Source organism: Neopsephotus bourkii, unplaced genomic scaffold, assembly GCF_033783945.1.
Source record: "Neopsephotus bourkii isolate Nb327-2 ecotype Australia unplaced genomic scaffold, CSIRO-AGI_Nbou_v1 NB_1016, whole genome shotgun sequence".
In the NCBI taxonomy this organism is placed as follows: Eukaryota; Metazoa; Chordata; class Aves; order Psittaciformes; family Psittacidae; genus Neopsephotus; species Neopsephotus bourkii.
This window is the reverse complement of record NW_026901505.1, coordinates 1,996,859-2,016,719: the sequence shown is the minus strand read 5'-3', so window position 1 is coordinate 2,016,719 and position 19,861 is coordinate 1,996,859. Positions and strand designations below refer to the sequence as shown.

Below are 19,861 nucleotides of genomic sequence, written 5' to 3'. Positions count from 1 at the left end.
AACATCTGCTTCAAAGTCCTGTACTTGCTGGTACAAATAGTTTGGGGTAAATTTTCAAAAAGAAATGCCTGAGGTTCCTGTCTGAAATTGCTTTGTACCTGTCTCTGTAGAGTTTGCCCAGAGACTGAAGGTAGCTGTGGCATGTAAGGGAAATTCAGACTGCAAAATGTGCTTTCAGGTCATTGTGGCAAACAGTTGATGTCAGATAGAAAAAAAGGAATCTAATGTTATAATTTCTTTGCTTATATGTCCATGGATAAATCAGGAATAATCTTTCTTGCTGTCTAGATAGATGGGAATAGTATGCGTCAGTGTAAACTGGTGGGATAGAGGAATTTCTGTAAAGGAAGTTGATGACTTGTTAGCCACTGAATTGAGTTTATGTGGGCTTAGCCATTCATGATCTAGTTTTATTTAATTTATTTTGTCTTCTAATGATTCACTGGATCTGACAAAGTGGCCACAGTATAAAAGATGGGATTGCATAACTAAGGAAAAGTATTTGCAGAAGAAGTGGCTTTACATGCTGAAATAAATACTGCAGCCTTTTGTACAGCATGAAAAATGTGTTTCCCTAAATAGTGATCTTGCTATGTTTCAAACTGAGAGGGATCTGTCCTTAGATCCTCACAGTGAGAGCTTGCACGACAACCTATGGGAAATGCTGAGAATTACCATAGTATTGATAATGACAGTGGGGCAAGACATACTGTAAACATACTCAGAAGAATCAAAATTTTACAGACATAGATGTGAGTCATGTAACCACTGTCAGACAAAGTCCCTAAAAGAGGTGGTTTAAGCACTGGCAGAGTGATTTTTGTTCTGCATATCTGCTCTCCCTTTGACTTAGACACCTAACATTAGCAGAGAACATCCAGAGCTTTTAGGAACAAAACCATCCAAATTACTTGCCAGATGCTTCAGTTGACGATAATATGGTGGGAGCATCCAGACTCTCAAATGTCAGTTTATTCAAAGAGTTATTCCAATGCAACTATATTAATGCTAGTTTATTCCATGCTACTGTGTATCTAGATGAAGTACACAACTGTGCTAGCTACTAATTCTCTTGCCATTGTTATGTGCCCATCATTTATGGAAATGAAGACTGGCAGTATGAGTAGTCTAGATTAAAAAAGGAGGCTGATACCTCTTTTTAGTATTTAAGCACACAATATTAACAGGAGGATAATAGGGGTAAGATGGGAGACCTGCAAGGACAAACTTACAGGTGATCACCATAATTCTGTTCTTTCGTCAGCAGTATTTGCAATACAGGCTGCTTGCATAAGGTTTCTTATCCCTATTGCTGTGCTTTTTATCACCTTTGTGGTTAAGAGGTGTTTTAATCATCGATTCGCAATGTTTATGGCTAGATGCCTGCTTGCATTTTCACTTCAGTGTTTGTTCTTTCTGATGCCTCATATAGGCTTTCTATATTTTATTTATAAGGTTGGCTCATTGTGGAGCAGGTGGTAAGGTCATGCATGACTGTTTTTAGTGCTGTAGATTTAGGCAGTGATTTTCAGTTTGGGTGTGGAGGCTGATGAGGCTACAATGGCTGGGAAAAGCTAAGGTTTTAGCTCCCACTGTAGGCTTATTTTCTGCAAATTGCCACTGAAATTCAGTGATGGGAATTCAGTGCACTTCCATGCTATAGGCAGAGTTAAGCAGCTTTTTTGGTTTTTACCCCTCAAGTGAAGTATGTTGTCTGTCTCTCTCATTTTGCGTTCCTGTCTTTGTAATATCTATATGGTGTTTACTTCTTCAGTATGATTCAATTATAATATACGGAAACAATTCTGTTGTTTGCTAGAGAAGTTTTCATCTTTGTGTGAGTACAAATATCTTTTTAGTGAAATGGGCCTGTTATTTTATACTTTCCATTAGGCTGGCATAGTTCCCTCAGTTTTACAGTAAATGGAGGATCTTTACATTTTGAATAGCTTTTATGAGTCTTTATAAAACTATAATTGATGAAAATGATACAATAATGCAGTGCTCAGTGTAGACGTGGAGAGATGGGTGGTTCTGGACAGGCTGAAACTCTTGTATACTAAGCTAGATGGCTGACATTTTAGATCCTTCTAAATGGCTCTCTATCAAAATGTTGGTATTGCCATTGCACTCTTAACAGGTGTTCACAATTTTATCTTTATCTTTTAAAATACAATGCATACACAAATTTTAAGTATAAGTTTACAAGTTAGTTCTAACACATCTCCTTAAGTAGCACATTTATAGCTTCACCCACTGAAGAACAAAGGACAAGTTCAAGCACAAATTATTGTGTTTTTTTTCACTTGAAATTTTGGAATGTGACCTCTCCAAGGTGAAAAAGGCAACCGGAGTCTGATGCTTGACTCTGCGGAAGAGGTTTTTTTGTTGCAAGTAGCCATGAAAGTAGGAAGTTAGAAGGCAGAGCCAGGAGGTCAGACATAAGGGTCAAGAAAGTATGAATGACATCATCATCCCTAAGTACCCTCTCAGAAGATGAATGAGCTCTTTCTTGTATTACAATGTTAAAGAGCATTAGAAGGTGATATGATATCTAGACAACACATAAGATAAATGCCTCAGAGTATGCTAGAACAGCTTCCCCCCCGCGCCCTCCACAAGTACATAAATCCTTTGATAGTCTCAATAATACAGTATGTGGCTGATGAGTATTATATATTGTGGTCAGCTTCTTGACAAAATTCATTTAGATTTAACAAGTACCTTGAACATTATGTAATTTAGTTACTTAAGCCAAATAACTCAGTATAACTCTAGAAACCCTTTAGCTGACTAGACTCACAGCCCTTTTGGGACACAGAGTGGATTTTTTTTCACTAGCTGCTGAATAAAAAGTAAGCAGATGTCAACAGAAGAAATATCCTATCCTTTTTAAAGCTGGCACAAAATGTGTTTGCTGTAATGAAACTTGACACAAAATGTTTTCATCATGATAAAAATTTGAAATGCAAGTTTCATGATCTTAATGAATTTCCTTCTGAAGGGAATGCATGCCACAAACAAAACATGCAAAGTTGCTGTAATGTTGGTTCAAGGTGTGTTCTGTCAGAAGTGGATTCAATCTGAATTTCAGTTGTTGTGTTTCAGAAGCCCAGTCATTCCGGTATGATTTATATAATCTTTCCCATAGTAATTCTGCAATATCCAAAGTTGCAGCAGACTTCATTACCCGGTCCCTTTTTTTGCTTGTGTAAACACCTCTACTTTAAGGAGGAAAATCTAATTGAAATATTTAATTACATTCCTATTTCAAAAATTGAAAAAGAAAAATCCCTCATCAAGAAAACAGCTTCAGGTTGGAATAAAAATGGACTCTGGATATGTGGTGTGCAGCTTCATGAAAGCAGAGTTCTGACGCATGATACTTAATCACTAAAGTAATCTTTCAGTTTTACGATATTTGCTCAGTTGTTATTTTTATAGAAATAAAATGATGCTCATTTGAAATAAAATGCAAGACAATAAGACCCTCATTTTAGTTCTAACTAAATGCTGCAAAGTCCTTTATTCTAAACCAAAACCTGTCAGACTTTTAGCATTAATAGAGCAGTGGATCTTTCTTGACAAATGCTCCCATAAATTAGATATTAGCTTTAGTCAAACTCTGTCTCAGGAAATATTTCTACTTCCATATTCAATTGGAAGGACCTTACATGATGCCCACTTACTGCTATGAAAATGTAGACTTCTGAGATGAAGGGAAAGAAAAATTTGTCTGAACAAAAGAATATCTGGAATAACAGACCTTGAACTTACACAGAGATTTCTTTTTACAGAATGTGAGTTTCACTCACTTTTGGATATGTCTGTCTGCTGCTCTGTCCACCTATCTATCAGTTTATCTATCACTATTGCAGTGGTTACATGCAGTATCAACTGGATTTTAAAAGACATAGATCTTTTATATTAGCTGTCTTTTTTTTATAATACCTTTTACAAATTTAATCAATGCATTTTAATATACAATATAGTTTAAGTGCAATATACAATAAATATTCGAGCTTCATCTTAAACATGCTCTAGCCTTTAAATTGTTAAAACTGCAGTGCCCTTTCAATCTACTTACATAATGTCATAAAATATACATTTCAAGGTAAATGAAGTCAGCTACTTCAATTTAGTCCCTCAAACTGGTAGTAAATGAGAGGTTAACACTATGGTGCCAAACCCATTATTGAGTAAATTTAGCACCTTGGACAGCTCTGTAAAATCTTTATTGCTTTCCTGACCTGCTCGTCATGTTCTGTCTATGTGTTCAGTGGCTCTCAGCTCTGATTGAAAGGCAATATATTAGATCCCGAACACAAACATGCTCGGGGGCTGCTTCACTGTGAGCGTAATGACATGGAGGTGAGAACAATTTTCTGGTCACCGCAATCCAAGCACCTTGCAAGGTCTGTTGCTCTAACTTATAGAGGACTTTTGGGGCTCCTTTGTATGTGAAACTGTAACAGTAGCTTCTATGATAATTTAACCAGAGCTGCAAAGGGTTTAAAATACATTCAGAAAACAAGAAGTTAATATCTTGGGCATGCCTGTAGTAGCATTTTATTGCGTGCTGTTAAAGCTAGTTTGCATCTATAAGAACTACAGTCAGCTCTGGAATAGCAGATACCACTATTTAACACAGGAGTTTTTGTGTAACATCTACTTTGTATGATCTGAAAATGTCATAAATCAGAAATGCTTTTATTGTGTGAAAATATTATTAAAGTATTAAACTCAAATTTACAGACTCTGAAGATGTTGAAACCATTGACTAGCTAGAAAAATTGAATGCTACTTGTCAAGCATATTTCAATAAGCCATCATGACAATTAGTTTTATTTATATGCAATATGATATGGCATCTAAGAACTTCCAATGTTTAAGAACTGGAATACTTTGATATTAGGTAGAGCGGCTGTAAGATTCTATGTAATTACCTCATTTTTTAATATGGTCTTCAATCTCTTTTAGATGGATTCTAAGGTTTTTAGCTCAGCATTACATAAATAACTATGATTAGTTAGGCAGAACAGAAATGACTATTTAAATTTTTTTATTTTTATTTTTATTTTTTAGTAATTTAGCATAATGACAGCCTAGGTTAAAAATACTCCAAAGCAGGTTTTGGTCTCTGTATCACACCTTAATTTTTCATCAGTGAAATATATAGTGCAAACAATTTCTAATGAACTGAAATAAATCCTAGTTTGCAAAGTCAAACACCTGTGCAGTAATTTTCCAGCTAAAATCATGGATTTAAAAAGATAACATTTTTCAGTAACATCTCTGTTGTCTAGTTTGCATCTTCAGTAAGAGGCAAAAAGGGCAACTCAGTGTCTCGGTGATTGTGGTAAAGCAACAGGGATTGATTGTTCCTAGATGTTCTTTGTAGTTTGTCTGTCCCTGATTATGCTTATGCTGCTAACAGTTGTGGTCAAGCTACAGAAAAAAAACCCAAACAAAACAACCACCTGAAACAGGAAGAAAAAAAAGAAAGCCCCCTAAAACCAAACAACAACAACCAAAGAAAAACACACAAAAACCCAACAGAAAAAGTCTGTAGTAACTTAACTCCTCAGAATCTGTTTCAAATGTAGTGATTTAAAAATCCATCAATTATGTATTACATCTCACTTCATATGTGGAAAATAATTTGAATGTGTGTTCTGCGAGAGGGGTGTGTGCAGCGGAAGGCAAGCCTATATGTTTACTGGGAGTACAAAAATCCTCCATCTCATTTTTGAATTTAGGACATTATATATGTCATAAGTAGTTACTGCAGTATGACAACTATTTTATCTTATATTATAGAGAATTTAAAATTGAAAAAATGCTAATATGCATCTAAAAGCTTGTCATTTGAAGAGTTGTTCAAGGATTTTTGAAGAGGTTATGGTGACAGCAAAATGAACGCAATTATATCTCTTATTTTCTGATCAGAGTCTACAGTATATGAAAATTGAGCATTACTGTTTCTTTTTGGTAAAAAATATGGCTATTGTGTAAAATATTTTAAGTTTAAAAGTTTAACTTTGTAGAAAACTGTAAAATCCTTAGAGCTGGTACTATTTTTGTAAGCTACTTGCAGAAATATACCTTGGTGAATAGCATTGTGTTGGTATATTAGAGCAATACTTAGGGGCTGAGAGTTACAAAAATACGTTGTTTTACTCAAAGGACAGTCTCAACTGGGTTTGATCTAGCAATTGGGAATCTGCTAAATGCACTGAAAGAACAGGAAAAAAAATTCTGGGTTAATTCTGCAATGTATCTTTACATTTTCTATCGATCAGGGTTGTTCAAGGAAATTTTTCCACACTGTAAAATGTAAGAACACAGGAAATACTATTAGTGAATGCCAGTTTAAAATACTCTAACAAATATTAAGTGAAAAGGAGCAAATAGGAAAATGGAGAAAAAAAATTGCCCAAAATGGAGAAGTAATCACAGACTGTTTTAAAATCTGCTGTCCAAGCAGAGAATTTTTCTGGGAAACACTACACCATTCTGGGTCATTCTCTCATAGTGCGTATGTTTTCTGCTTGTGTATCATTTTATGTACATGGATCCTACCCTGACCCATCACATCAGGATACAAACCACAGAAGCTGAGAGGTTACATTACCAGTAGCATAAAACTGATTGGATATCTTTTGAATGTGGCCTGCTGGGTAAGGTCACAATTCCTGCAGTATGCAATTAAGAATAAAATAAACACATTGAAGGGATTCATAACGTACTCTGAATGACATTGATTGCAGTAATCTAGTAAATGACCTCAGGATTGTATTCTGCAATAAACCGATGAGTGGTTTATAGTGCAGATGGTAGAGACTATTGAGTGATGTATTTTATTTTGCAGCACCAATGATTCTCACCTTTTGACTTGATTAAGCTTGTGTGTGAATAGGATGAACTAGTGATTTAACACCATGCAGTGGTTGCTGAGAGTTGTTGCAATTAAGGTGTACCTGGTGGTAAGAAGAAATAAACAAACAACACAAAACATGGTGTAACTAATAGAAGAGTATAAAAGATTCTAATATTTGCTTTCCCCCCTAAGCTGTTTATTGAACTCAAAGGAATGAATCTGTTTTTATATTGACAGGAAGTAATACTTAAGAGGGCTGCTGATTTAGTAGAAGCACTCTATGGTATGCCACATAATAACCAGGTAAATGCATTCTACTTCAGTAATTCTAAAACATGGCTATTTCTTAGATGTATAGATAGATCAGGGGCTAAAGGTATATGATACTACAGTATGAGACAAGAATAAATATAGAGGGTAATGCTATACCTGGAGGGGGTTTTAATTTGCTTGTTTTCTTTTTTAAAGTGTATGAATTTTGTGCTTGCAAAAGCAACGTGTTATTAACCCTGGAGGCATTTGCCCACTTTCACCAGATACTGTGTAATATGGGCAATGATATGCATTATGTATCCCACCCGTAATTTTTCACTCTTATGCTAAAGATAGCTCTAAGGTGGAGTCAGTCTGGGCTCCAGCCCCATTCTGCCAGCTGGTCTTGTTATACAGAAGTGTGGCCGCTGGGACTGAAACTTCCAACTCTCTAACCACAGATGTCAGGATTTATCATGAAGGCAGCAGATCTTACAAGCATTAGCTATCAGTCAGCCAACTGGTTTAGAAAGAGAAGCATCTGGGTTTTGCCTTTGGATGCGGAAATGTTTCATTTTAGTATGTAAGAAAACATTTATCAGAGTCACATTTATTCTTTTTTCCCTCCTTCTTATCCTTTAGGAAATAATCCTGAAAAGAGCAGCAGACATCGCAGAAGCACTCTACAGTGTTCCCCGCAATCACAACCAGCTCCCCGCCCTTGCTAACACATCAGTCCATGCAGGAATGATGGGAGTGAATTCCTTTAGTGGTCAACTAGCCGTCAATGTTTCCGAAGCCTCACAAGCCACCAATCAGGGTCAGGAGAAGACTCATCTTCCTCTCTTTAAGAACCTTTTCTGATAAAAGTCAGGGAAATGTGCAGAGCAGTGGAAGAGTGATGGTTCAAAACTGAAGGCTATGAGCACATATAGACAGATATCAACCCACAAGCATGCAAAGTCTTTGAATGACACAATACCTTCATGAGATGCGGGTCTTTTTAATGACTTTTGCCCAGTGTGGGAAAAGCACTTCTGTACATATGTAAATAACTTCTCCTTCTGCTCAGAATAACACTTGTATTTGTGTTCAAATCCCACTAATTTTAAAAGGATTTCTATCTTGAGCATGTACTTAATGTTAAGTATTTGCTTATATATATTCCTCAGTGTGAATCATCCTCAGTCTGGCCCTATGTAGCATTTATTTATAACACAAAGGTGTCCCTTGAATATTTGTCTGTTTGGTTTGGTTTGATTTTGTAAGGATCATAACACAGGCACTGATTTTATTTTTTTTTCTCAGAGTTTAAAACTTTTCTAAATTTTGAAGCTAGTAAAAAAATAGTAACATTTGCAGAGACATTTTCAGAGCTTCTCTGTTTTTTAAATAAAGTGTTTTTCACTTTGTATAAAATCAATGTTGTTTTAATTCCTACAGTTAAAAATAGAAAAGAAACAAGTGAAGGGTATTTTTGTTAAAACCTTTTGCATTTTCCTTCACCTTTTCTCAGCTCTATTTATTATCCAACTTAAAAATCCACTTTGATGAGAAAGTGGTACAAAAAGGTTGTTTTCTAGAAGGGCAGGCAAAATTATTTTGAATTACACAAAATAAAAAAAATATAAATGAGTTTCCACAAACAGCATTTCCAGAAATAGGTTATATATTCAGATCTTAACTTGGTGCCAAATTTTATAGCAATTTTCTACCAACACAATGATCAGAGCAAGGCAAAAAAGACAAAGGATATCCCACTACTTTGAGAAATATACCCTACATTTTCTGAAGTGAGCAGTGAGCATCTAATTTGAGATGCAGTAAATGAGAGTGACATCAGAAGAGAGTTAACAAAAATCACATGCTTTTAAGACACCTGAAGTCCATATGTACTCCTCACTGAAAATGTAGGTCATGTTTACTCCATTTCCTACAAACAGCTCTTTTAGAGTGTTCATATATTATCCAGTGGTAATCTTTGCTTGAGGGCATGGGTTGCCTGAGGAGCTGTGCAGGCTGTAGCCTCCTTCCTCCTGCTTGGTGTGCCAATCAGCAATGACCTAGGCAATGAGGGTTCACTGTCTGGGTTACCTGGTGGTAGTGGTGGTCAGCCTGGCCCTCCCCATGCACACCATGGTTGGACTAGGCTGCTGGCTTGGTAGCCCAGAGTTACTTGCTTGTAGCTGTTTGTGTAAGAAACTGTTCTTGGGCTAATACCAATTTCTAAATGTATTCCCTCCCCACAAAAGGTTTTACTCGCAACTCAAGCAGCGTGTCACCTCATGGCTATGTGCCAAGCACCACCCCTCAGCAAACAAATTATAACTCTGTCACAACAAGCATGAATGGCTATGGGAATGCTGGAATGTCAAATTTAGGCGGTTCTCCAACCTTCCTGAATGGGTCTGCTGCCAATTCTCCCTATGCCAGTGAGTATTGCATGGCTTTTCCGTATTTTGCTCATTTTCATTAGAAGGAGGCTGTGACTTTTCTGTGATACTCAATATTTAGTTTCTATTTTGAGCACCTGAAACAGAGCTTGGTCCTTTCTCTCCTCTCCAAGGCACTGACCTTTGAGGAATTCCAAAGACATTAGCGTTGCCAGCAATGCTTTTCTCTGCTTTTTGTTGTTATTGCTATTAAGGAGGCTCATAGGAACTCAAAAAGAATGTCTCTCATGATTTGGGCTGATAATTTCATAACTTACTTACCTTATACTCTGTAATTAAGAAATGTCCTACACATTGCTAGAAAGCAGGGATGGCCTAAGTGACCTAATGTCTGTTGGAGTGGATCAGTAGTCACATGTCAGTACCCAACTTTTTGTTGTGATGGATATGAAAGGAAGCTAAAGATACTTGCTGCAGGAAAAATAGTTTTTATCCAGCTGTAAGATATGAAGGGCAGAAAAGTTTACTATAATAAGACTGACATTTCCATAAGCTGCATGATGATGTTTCCAAGACCTCTGAGCAAATAATATGTTCATAACCTTTATAGATATTATGAATTACTAGTAGTCCTAATCTTGATTGTTTATACTCCATCTGCTTTGTAAGTAGGTATTACATTGGCTTCGCTGAGAGCTTAGTATTAGTCAGTAAAATGTGACAATGGCTTGTAAGAGTTTGTGTTTTAGTGTCTGTACAGTGAATGCCACAAAGACGTAAGTCACACAAATAGTATATTCCATGGCACAAAGAGCTTATTGTCTACAGTGTCAGTTATGGAAACATTTATGTATAGGACTAACCTTCTGCATTTGGGGATTAAAGGTTTAGTAACCTGTTTAAATATAAATACGTTCCTGTTGGCAAAGGCCTATGAACCTCTTCTGCAGCCTCTCACAGAGCGCATAGTCCCTATTCACATGAGAAAATTAAACGAATAGGACCTGCCCAATTACACTGACGTTACTCATGTGGCATAAAGGATTCCACTGACATCTGCAGAAAGCTGCTAGCAGAATCAGGCCAGAAGGTCTTGTGACATAAATAGGTTTATAGGCTGAGACCCTGCTATGGACAGGACAAGCAGACTGCTGAACATACCAAGGTTTACACAGCATATCTTTATTTTAGCGATGTATTCATGTTAGTGATGTACACAGAAATGAATTATTTTGAATTGCATTACTAGAGTTCAGAATTAAAAAGGGGATAATAACCCTTTTCATTCAAGGCTTTTTAGCTGCTGCAAATTTTGAAGAAAATATTTAACCACATAACTAGTACTTAAAACCTGGGAATTGCTAACCAGTTATTATTTTTGTACTCTAATAATAATGTAACATGCAATGTTACAAAGTACCTTATTTATTAAGTTGGATTTACTGTCATAGAATCTGCGTACTCTGAATTCATAATATAACATGATTGATGGGACATCTCTTTTTGGAAGCAGATGCCAGTAATGCATTTAAAATACTCTAGCAGTGCATTATTCCATATTTATGAACTAAGTCCTCTTCAGAATAGCACTTCGCTTTCCAGCCCTTGTTCTCATATTTTGGGAGGTTTTCTTGGTAGATCTGTCATTCTGCTAATGCCTAATCCATTGAATCAGAAAATGCTTCAATCATGACCTGAAAATTAAAAGGTGGCATTCTTAATTAAATCAATAAACTAATTGCTGTATAGTAGCAATTCAATTTAGGTGCTTTGATTGCTCTCCCTTAGCAAGTACTTCCAGACATAGAGTGACTTCAGACTAAGATTGTATCTGTCAGCCTGTGAAACTTTGAACATTTAATTTCCATTAATTGATTTCCTCAGTGTTAACAAATATGATATCAGATTCTCAAATAAGAACTTAAATAGGGTGATTTTTATCTACATAAATGCAAATAAAACAATAATTCAAAGCTCAGATAATAGGAATTTTACTCTATGATATGTAATTATTCATAGCCCCCTCCCGTATATAAGCAGTTTCTAAACAGGATGAAGAATGAAAGGATGGGATCTTACCTTTGGTCCTTTCCTTTTTTGTTGTTGTTGGATAAGAGGGAAACTGGCAGTATGGTCTGAATATAAAAATATTTGGCTTTATTTTCATGAAAACAAATTCACTTAAAACCTCAGTGGTAAATACCAAAGATATTTATCCAACTACATAGTAAAACAACAGTTTAAGGATATAGGTGTTTAAAGACTGAACCTCCTGTATAGTGGGTTTGCATCTTGGACAATCAGTTCAGCCCCTAGAAAAGAGAGCCTTACATCTACACTTATTTAGAAAAACTGAAGACTCTAATTTTATTCAATCTTGTAGTTAAAGCCAGATCTCTATTTGGCATATAGCACAATGGCTTCATTGCTTAGCTATTCCAGCTGAAATTCCTGTCAATGGCTCTGACTAAAAAGGTTGTATTGACTGTATTCAGACAGTGGTCACAGATCCTCTGGGAGAATTATTTGTCTTGAGCATTGTAAAACAGACTTTCATTTTCAAAAATCTCCATCTTGGGTGAGATTATGAAATGCCAACTCCATTCCTATGCATAAATACAGTGGTCACAAGAGGCATATGGCAGTTTTCCATGGCACTGAGAATTCTTGTGAAGTGCCCACAGCAGAAACTTTCCCAAAGCTGATGGATACAGGGAAGCTGGAGACTGGCTTGTTTAGTTAAAACACAGAAAGAATCTGTAGCCATTGTGAGGGAAGTTTAGTGGTTTCTCCTATTGGGAGATAAAAGAAAAGCATGGTTGCTGCCAGTTATCCACACTTGTTGTGCAACAGACACAACCAACGGAGAAAAAAAAACCCTGTCAGAGCAGCAGTCTCACTGGTTGCTGCATGCTCTACAGCCTCCATGTGTGTATATATATGTGTGTGCGTATGCTTTTGGAATAACTCCTTTTAAACCCTAGTTCTTGCAGGGTTTGAAGAGAAAGAAACCCAACTATTTTTGCTGACTTTTTATAAGCAGGTCAACTAGGTCACTGCTAAGACCTCTACCTTCTGCAAGTTTGCTTGAAATCCCATAGGTCTTTCTGGAATAATCTTGCTACAGGGAAAGCACAGCTTAAAATGCCAGTTTTTGAAGATAGTTAAAAACTTCAGTCTTCCTAATGTAAAAATTCCAGATCCAGATTTGTACTTTAACTCTTCTTGCCCATCAGTTTTGTAACCCCTGAGTTACCCTCACAGTCTTGTGGGTAATTATCCATCTACAAAAAAAATGCCAGCCAGTAGAAAAGTTTGAAACAGGATGGCAGGACAGGGTTGTAATAAAATAAAGAGTTGCAGAAACAGAGAATTAATGGATTGTTTAAGAGCTTCCAGAATTACTGCTCCTGAACACCTGTAAAATAGAACAAAACAAATAAAAATGAAACAAGTGGTTTCCTTTAGTGATTCATCACACTTTGTGGACAACCAGAAATCTAACTGCAGTAAAGGCCTTGGCCTTGGCCTTAAAATTAGACCCCATGCAATCAACCAGAATTGTCTGGTTTCTGCAGCCTGCTGATTATCTAATACTAAGGAATGCATTTTGGGGTGTCTTTTTTTTCCTCTAGTTGTGCCATCAAGTCCGACAATGGCCTCCTCCACTAGCCTCCCCTCAAACTGTAGCAGTTCCTCTGGGATTTTCTCCTTCTCACCAGCCAACATGGTTTCAGCAGTGAAACAGAAGAGTGCTTTTGCGCCTGTTGTGAGACCGCAAACTTCTCCTCCTCCCACCTGCACCAGCACCAATGGCAATAGCCTGCAAGGTAGGTGAAACCAAGTCTGCAGCATAGATGGCTGCTTTCAAAACCATGAGTTCCTGGTAGCTTGCAAGGCTCTAAGCAACACTGAGTTGTCAAAGGGGATTGAAGACAATGGGGGATCCCTGGTGGTCTCTGTACTAAAGTTTTCTCCTGTAAAGCATAACTGGACTCCACCACCAGCCCACCTATTATCATGCAGATATTTGGCAACCACCCTATCTCTAACTCTACTAATACTGCTGAATTGAGAGGTTGTGTCTTTTAAAGCACAGACCTACTGTTATGATAAAAACGAGTAATATTTCAGCTTACTAATACCATCCTTTTTCTTTCTTTCCTCTCTTATTCCTTGTTGTCGTCTTTTATCAGACCAGTCTTTTGTGGACTCTAGCAAGTACTCCACTGCAGGGTCTCTCCAGGGGCTGGCCTTCTCCTGAAGTACGTCACTCAATCTTCCCTTCCTTTTTTTCCTTTGTCATAGTACACTTGTGCAGAAATCCTACTGGGAGCAAATAGACTGTTACAGAGCTTGGCGCAAACCTTTGCCTTTCAGAAATAAACGACACATTACAAACTAACAGCAGCATTTCTCAGTTTAACTCATACCAGGGCAAACATTAGGTTCCACTGATTAATATGCTTTTGTGACAATTAATTCCATAAATGGCACAGGACCTTTTTAAAAGCCTGTTCAACTGTTGGGATCAAGGGGCTTTCCTTTTCTGCATTCCAACCCCTTTTATTGAAAAGTATTCCAGCATTAACTCCTAAATATGTTTTGAAGCATTTCTGCAAGCTGAGGGAGTAACAGACAAAGGCTTGTCAAACCAAGGATGCTACAAAGACCTGCAGTGCCCATTCCATTGTTTGTTTCAGGCTGTTTTACAACACTGTGCCTAAACCTATCTGTGTGATTACCTCACTACACATTAGTGTGCTGAAAGAGACATTTTCATGCTCACTTAGACTGAGGAGTTTCTATAAGCAGATGCAGCCAGCTGCCTCCAACTGTGCCAGAGGTGGGAAAGGTTTTGCGATATGGTTTGTGCTTCCTCCAGACCTGAGGTCTGTTTTCCTTTCCACGTGCCTGTGCAAATTATCTGAAGAGCATCGAGCGCAGAATAAAATCCATCATTTTTAAAGCCATGTTCAGAAGGAGCTGTGCAGAGCAGGGGGAGGATACTTCCACAGATTCCACGTGTCACTCTATGGCCTCTGTAAAGAAACGCTGGGCTTGCGGACATAATGCTGCCAGCACTATTAACAACCAAAAAAATCTATATGCAAGCTGAGCGAAAGGAATTCATTCATAAAAGCTGGGATCTATTGTGACTGAAGGAAAGCATTGTTCTCAGTGCATTTTACATTGGTGAATTGGAAGGAGGAATCCTTGAGATATGCACAGAAGAACATAGAAATTGTGAAAATAGTAGGGAGATATAAGCAGAACCTGGGTACTTTTGTTCAGGAATTGTTATACATACAGGTTACATCAGGAATATAACACCACAAAATTTTCAGATGATCTGTAGTGTTTAGATTAATTAATGTGCATTTTAAAAATTTGTCACTGCTGAAGTGCTACAAATTTTAAAGCTAAAAATGTTTCACCTTCAAATTCAAAAAATATAAAAGAAGCCAAGAGTTCAGTGCTAGAAGCTTCTGAACATGTTAATGTGTTTTTTTTGTCTCTTCACCTAGCCCAGTTTGCTATTGCAAGAGAAGAGAAAAAGAGAGTAACAGGAGAAAGCTTTTTCAGGCACTGTTTTTTCTTTTACAAGCCATGGAATCCTCAGATTCCACATACTCAGTTATGAAAAGCAATTATGGTACGAGCTACAGCATCGGACACAACTGAGGCTTGCTGATAGCCTCCTCATTATGTCACATCCACATCTGTAATGCCCAGAAACCACACAGATCTCAGTGTTTCCCCTAATTTTTTTTTTTTAGCAATTCAGTTTTCATAATAGGAATGAGACACCAAGAGATGGTTCATTTCTAGGTCATCATTGAACTTCTTGGTGAGTAAAAACCACACAGCCTTTAGTCCCACGCCTTCTGACACCACCTGAGGCTTGTAATAATCACTCAGAAATGCACTGCCTGTTGTGCCTTATTGCTTAAATAAACAACCATGTATAAGGAGGCTGTCTTATCTCTCTTGGGCTTCTGGATACATCAGAAAGCAATCAGGCTTTCTTTATGTAGCTTAGATATCAGCAGAACTCACTAAAACAACAGCTAGGCTTATCTGTTGTTCTCTTTGCCATGCAATTTTGTAAAACTCAAAATACATTATTTCTGTAATTTGCTAGCAGCAAATATAAATTAGTATATAATAGAAGAAATAGTGCCCATTGGTGGGAGTTTTACTACTCTCTGTCCTCCCTTTTTGAAGATAGTGTGATCTCATACCTCCACTGTTTCCCACTGATATCTCTGTTTTCAGGATCGATAACATGTTACAGCTGAGAGAACTTGCATGCCTAGATATAGCACTTAAGCAACAAAAGTAGCTTGATATAAATGAAGACTTGGAAAGGATGGAAATATCAAAGCTTTTAGGCAGAAAAGATATCATTTGGTTTGTAATTTAATTCAGAATTTCAGAGCTCTTCAAAAACAATAATGCTTTGAAAAAATGAGCTAAGATCTGCATCTGTACCACTTGTTTCCAATGGCAAAAGATGTGTGGCTGATATGTAACTGCAGGGAAATGTCTAAGCCACAAAGGGAGGAGTTGCAATTATGTCACCTTTGTTTGGGATTTTATCCAGAGTAGACAGCTGTGCTGTCCCAAGAGATAATTCTTGACCACTTTTTGGTGAAAATGGTTTTTCTAATGAATCTTTTAGCTTGAGAATTTTTTGTTGGAATAATATTTTGGCATTTTTCTGAAGTGTATTTTTTTCTAAAGCAAAACACCTTGTTTGAAAATTTCACTACATTTAGAATTTAAAAAGGGCAGAAAAGAACAAAATATTGGTAGTATGCACAGAAGATTAATTATCTGTTTGACTCTGCCCAGTTGCACTCATCACCTATATGAAGACTCTACCCATTCCCATCTGCTCAACTCCTTGCTTATCTGGACAGTAAAGGAGGGAACACTGTCATTTGATAATATTGCTTTTCTCTGTGCTGTAACTTATGTCCAAGCACTGAAGTCCCACCCCTGTATTCTACTGTCATCCAGAAATCTCCAAGTGCTGTAGTAATATGGATAAAATTTATTATTCTTGGTTAAGAAACAGAAACAAATCAAATTACTTGATGAGCTAGAAGAACTGGGACAAAACCCGTGTCTCAGGTCTATGGCCACGTGAGACTTTCCTATGTTCAGATAGGGAAAATTGGTCCACCCTTAGCTGCAAGTGACTGAATTAGAATTAGGGCAGAATTAGTTTGGTTGACTGTATCCATCGCTGTCAATACTTATTTTATTGACTCCGTAGAGGTCTGTGGTTGAGACCCACATGGCCCACATGTAAGAGTGACCCCTTCAAGAGCAAAATAGGGAGCAACCACAACAGTGAGAGCATGGGTTTGTTTCATTTTCAGTTGCATGTTCCAAGAAGGCAGCTTCATTGTGAGGATTTGGAACTTGTTATTTAAGAACTGCTGAAATAAAATCCTTTGAGATTTCTTTTAAACAAAACTGAAGTTGTTTCACCCAGCATAGATTAAATAGGTGAAGATTCCAAAAAAAAAAAAATTCATTCTCATTCTCAGCTCCTTGAAGAGCTCTTATGTGGAGGGGAAACAATCAGTACAGTGATCTCGCATAAAACCATTGCTGAATGATAAATGCTGAGAACTGAAATGCTGCTGTATAGTTGCAACATGTCACCTTTGAGGATGGCCTGTTGCAAACATGTGGATGTGTTTTGCATTCTCACTTTCCCCTCTCATTTTATTTCATTTAATCAGTGCAGTTTACTCGAGCTGTTCTCCCCTTGCTGATTAGACTTGTAATTCTTGCACATATGGTGGTGTTTGTGGAGAAAACATTTCCCTCCTCTCCCCCTCCAACCCCAAATCTGTGAGTCTTTTACTTTGGCTCTGTTCTTATCAAATAATTGCAGCTGTAATTAAAGCACAATGAATCAGCACCAGTCACAGGGTTGAGTTCTTCCTTAAGAAATTACATGTCCAGATGTCTAAGATGGCAGGCAGTTCTAGCATTTAAATCATGTGCCCATGAAGTGCCGCCAACCTGAAAGCAAATCTGTTTTCTACCTTTTGGCAAATAACCGTACAAGTGGCATTTTAAAGATGCATTGTTGTTACAGTTTTCATCATAAACTTGCATGACTACCCCCTGTGTAGGTGATGTGATTGCTCACAGTATATCACTTGTAATGTCTGATCTGCGTAGAGTTTCTGGTAAATAGAGGGAGACCAAGCCAGAGGTCAAGCTACATGGGAAACTGTAATTGTTGACTTTTAATGAATGTCTTGTCTTTAAGAGACGTGTGATGGTTTCATACAAAATGAGGTTAGGAAGCATAATAAAGAAATACTGATGATTCAACTTAACATAGCCAACAAAGGAGAAGACAGTCTAAATCAACATTAACATACGACTCATTCAATGTCGTTGGTGATGTCTGCTACAAATATAATAAAACCATGAGACACCAGTCTGTTAAACTAGCAGTTAAGGACATATTTCAATTTGAATATTGAATTTGAGAGTGTAAGTCCTTTTCTGAGCTACTGGAAATACATACATCAGTTCCAGGGCTGAACACTGATTTTGTAAGAGAAAACAGGCATAGGAGAATGGAGCACTGTTAGTGTGCCTAATGCAAGGAGCACCTTAGCAGGTCTGTAATATTAGTGGCCTATAGTACTCCAGCCATTTTCTCATATATGGAACAAATATCTGCTTTGCCTTTAAAAGAGTAATAGAATGTGTGGCAATGGCTGGGTCAGGTTTAAGCCTCCTGAGCATTTTGAGATTTTGAAACTAAAATCAGAAAATTAATTTGGGGTCTGATTCTCATATGAGGGGAAGTATACTTTTTCTTCAAGAAAAATCACTAATTTCAGTAGAGTCACTTGCAACTTAAACTGTTTTCTGATCAGAATGAGGCTTCCTGTGATTACTGTGTATATAGTTGTCTCTACTCGATGAAACTTATAATTTAATTCACAGTACAGCTGAGTATGTTACTAGTAAATGTTAAAAATTCTCTGAAGACATTGGAAGTTGCTTGATAATACACAAAAGTGACTTTTTCCCCATCTTTCTCTCCCCTCTCCCTCCTCCCCTTTCCTTCTGACAGCTATATCTGGCATGATTGTTCCCCCCATGTGAAAGAATTGCCTTGAAGAATTTTATTAATGAAGAGGTTGAATTCTGCTTCAGAGAGAATCTGTTACAAGTCCCAGAGTGGAACTTTTTACTCAGGCCTTTTTAAAATAAAAGAGAAAAAAAAAGAAATAAAGAAGGATCTTACAATAACTGCAGATTTTTAAACAAAACAAAAATCACCATCCTTGCAAATACTGAAATTAACAATCTCCAATTGCAAGGTGTTGATTCAAGTTGTCCATCCCAAATACCTGGGAGATATATTTATTGTATGTTGATAAAAAATCCACTTTTTTTTTTTTTTGGGGGGGGGTGTTGGTTTTATTTTCTTTTGATTTTTGTGTTTTTTTAAGGCTTGATTTAACTCAACACCATTTGTCTTTTATAAATCATACAATTACACACGGGACACTAGAGATGGAACTCCACATTTTTAATTTATGATTTATTTCTTTTTTAAAGCTGTGTAAAGAAAAATGAATTGGTGTCATTTACATACAAGTCTGTATGGGACAGAATAGAAGTGCCAGTTAGTTTTTCGTAGAAGAATTATGGCCATTTAATTAAGGGTCGGCTCATATAGGTTGCTTATCCAGTGGTGACTTGCTAATAGGATGCATTTTTAATGTTCTAATTAAATAGATATCACTCCTTAGAAAGATGGTTTTTTTTGGATGCTGAAGGCAGGATTGAGGGGTGGGAATAACAACCTCTGTCTTTAATATCACACTAAATAATTGTGTAAATAACGCCACAAAAGAACTGGGTTAAAAGGAAAGTAGGGATGAAAATATCAACCATATTTCCTCTTGAACTGAAAATTCAGTGCCTCTAGATAGAATACTAAAACTGCAGGATTAGATGGGCATGGCTCTCTCTTTAGCTTATGTATCAGACTCCTTGCAAATGAGTGGCCTTCTCGAAGTTTAATGTTACCTGAGCTGCATAAAATGCCATTTGGATTTTGCATAGCTGTCTAACGATGACACAGACTGTGGCCATCCATGACATGTGGGGTGTTTTCAGCACAGCTCCACTCCCCTTGACCTGTTTGTTGTTAACGGACAGAATGAGACCAGACACGTCTGCATCCTCACGATCTGAAAGCACATGTTTTCATCAGCCTCCCACTAGGATTGTTCCTGTATCAGTCGACCCTCTCAGTTTGTATCATAATATATTAAGC

The 19,861-nt window shown here is 37.2% G+C and overlaps 1 protein-coding gene across 8 annotated transcripts in view; it reads left to right on the top strand.

Annotated features, from left to right (window-relative positions):
• EBF1 (EBF transcription factor 1) overlaps nt 1-18,985 on the top strand; it is a 276,447-nt gene extending 257,462 nt beyond the window's left edge. For 4 of the 8 annotated variants that reach the window (XM_061360183.1, XM_061360182.1, XM_061360181.1 and 1 more), the window contains exons 12-16: nt 7,118-7,183; nt 7,775-7,952; nt 9,385-9,564; nt 13,161-13,355; nt 18,647-18,984. In XM_061360183.1, the coding sequence (XP_061216167.1) occupies nt 7,118-7,183; nt 7,775-7,952; nt 9,385-9,564; nt 13,161-13,355; nt 18,647-18,678 (651 nt within the window). In that variant the 3' untranslated portion in view covers nt 18,679-18,984. Of the gene's footprint in view, nt 1-7,117; nt 7,184-7,774; nt 7,953-9,384; nt 9,565-13,160; nt 13,356-13,721; nt 13,791-18,646 lie in introns of all 8 variants that reach the window. The other 4 variants (XM_061360179.1, XM_061360178.1, XM_061360177.1 and 1 more) reach the window with 2 other exon arrangements.
• The last annotated feature ends 876 nt before the right edge of the window (nt 18,986-19,861 follow it).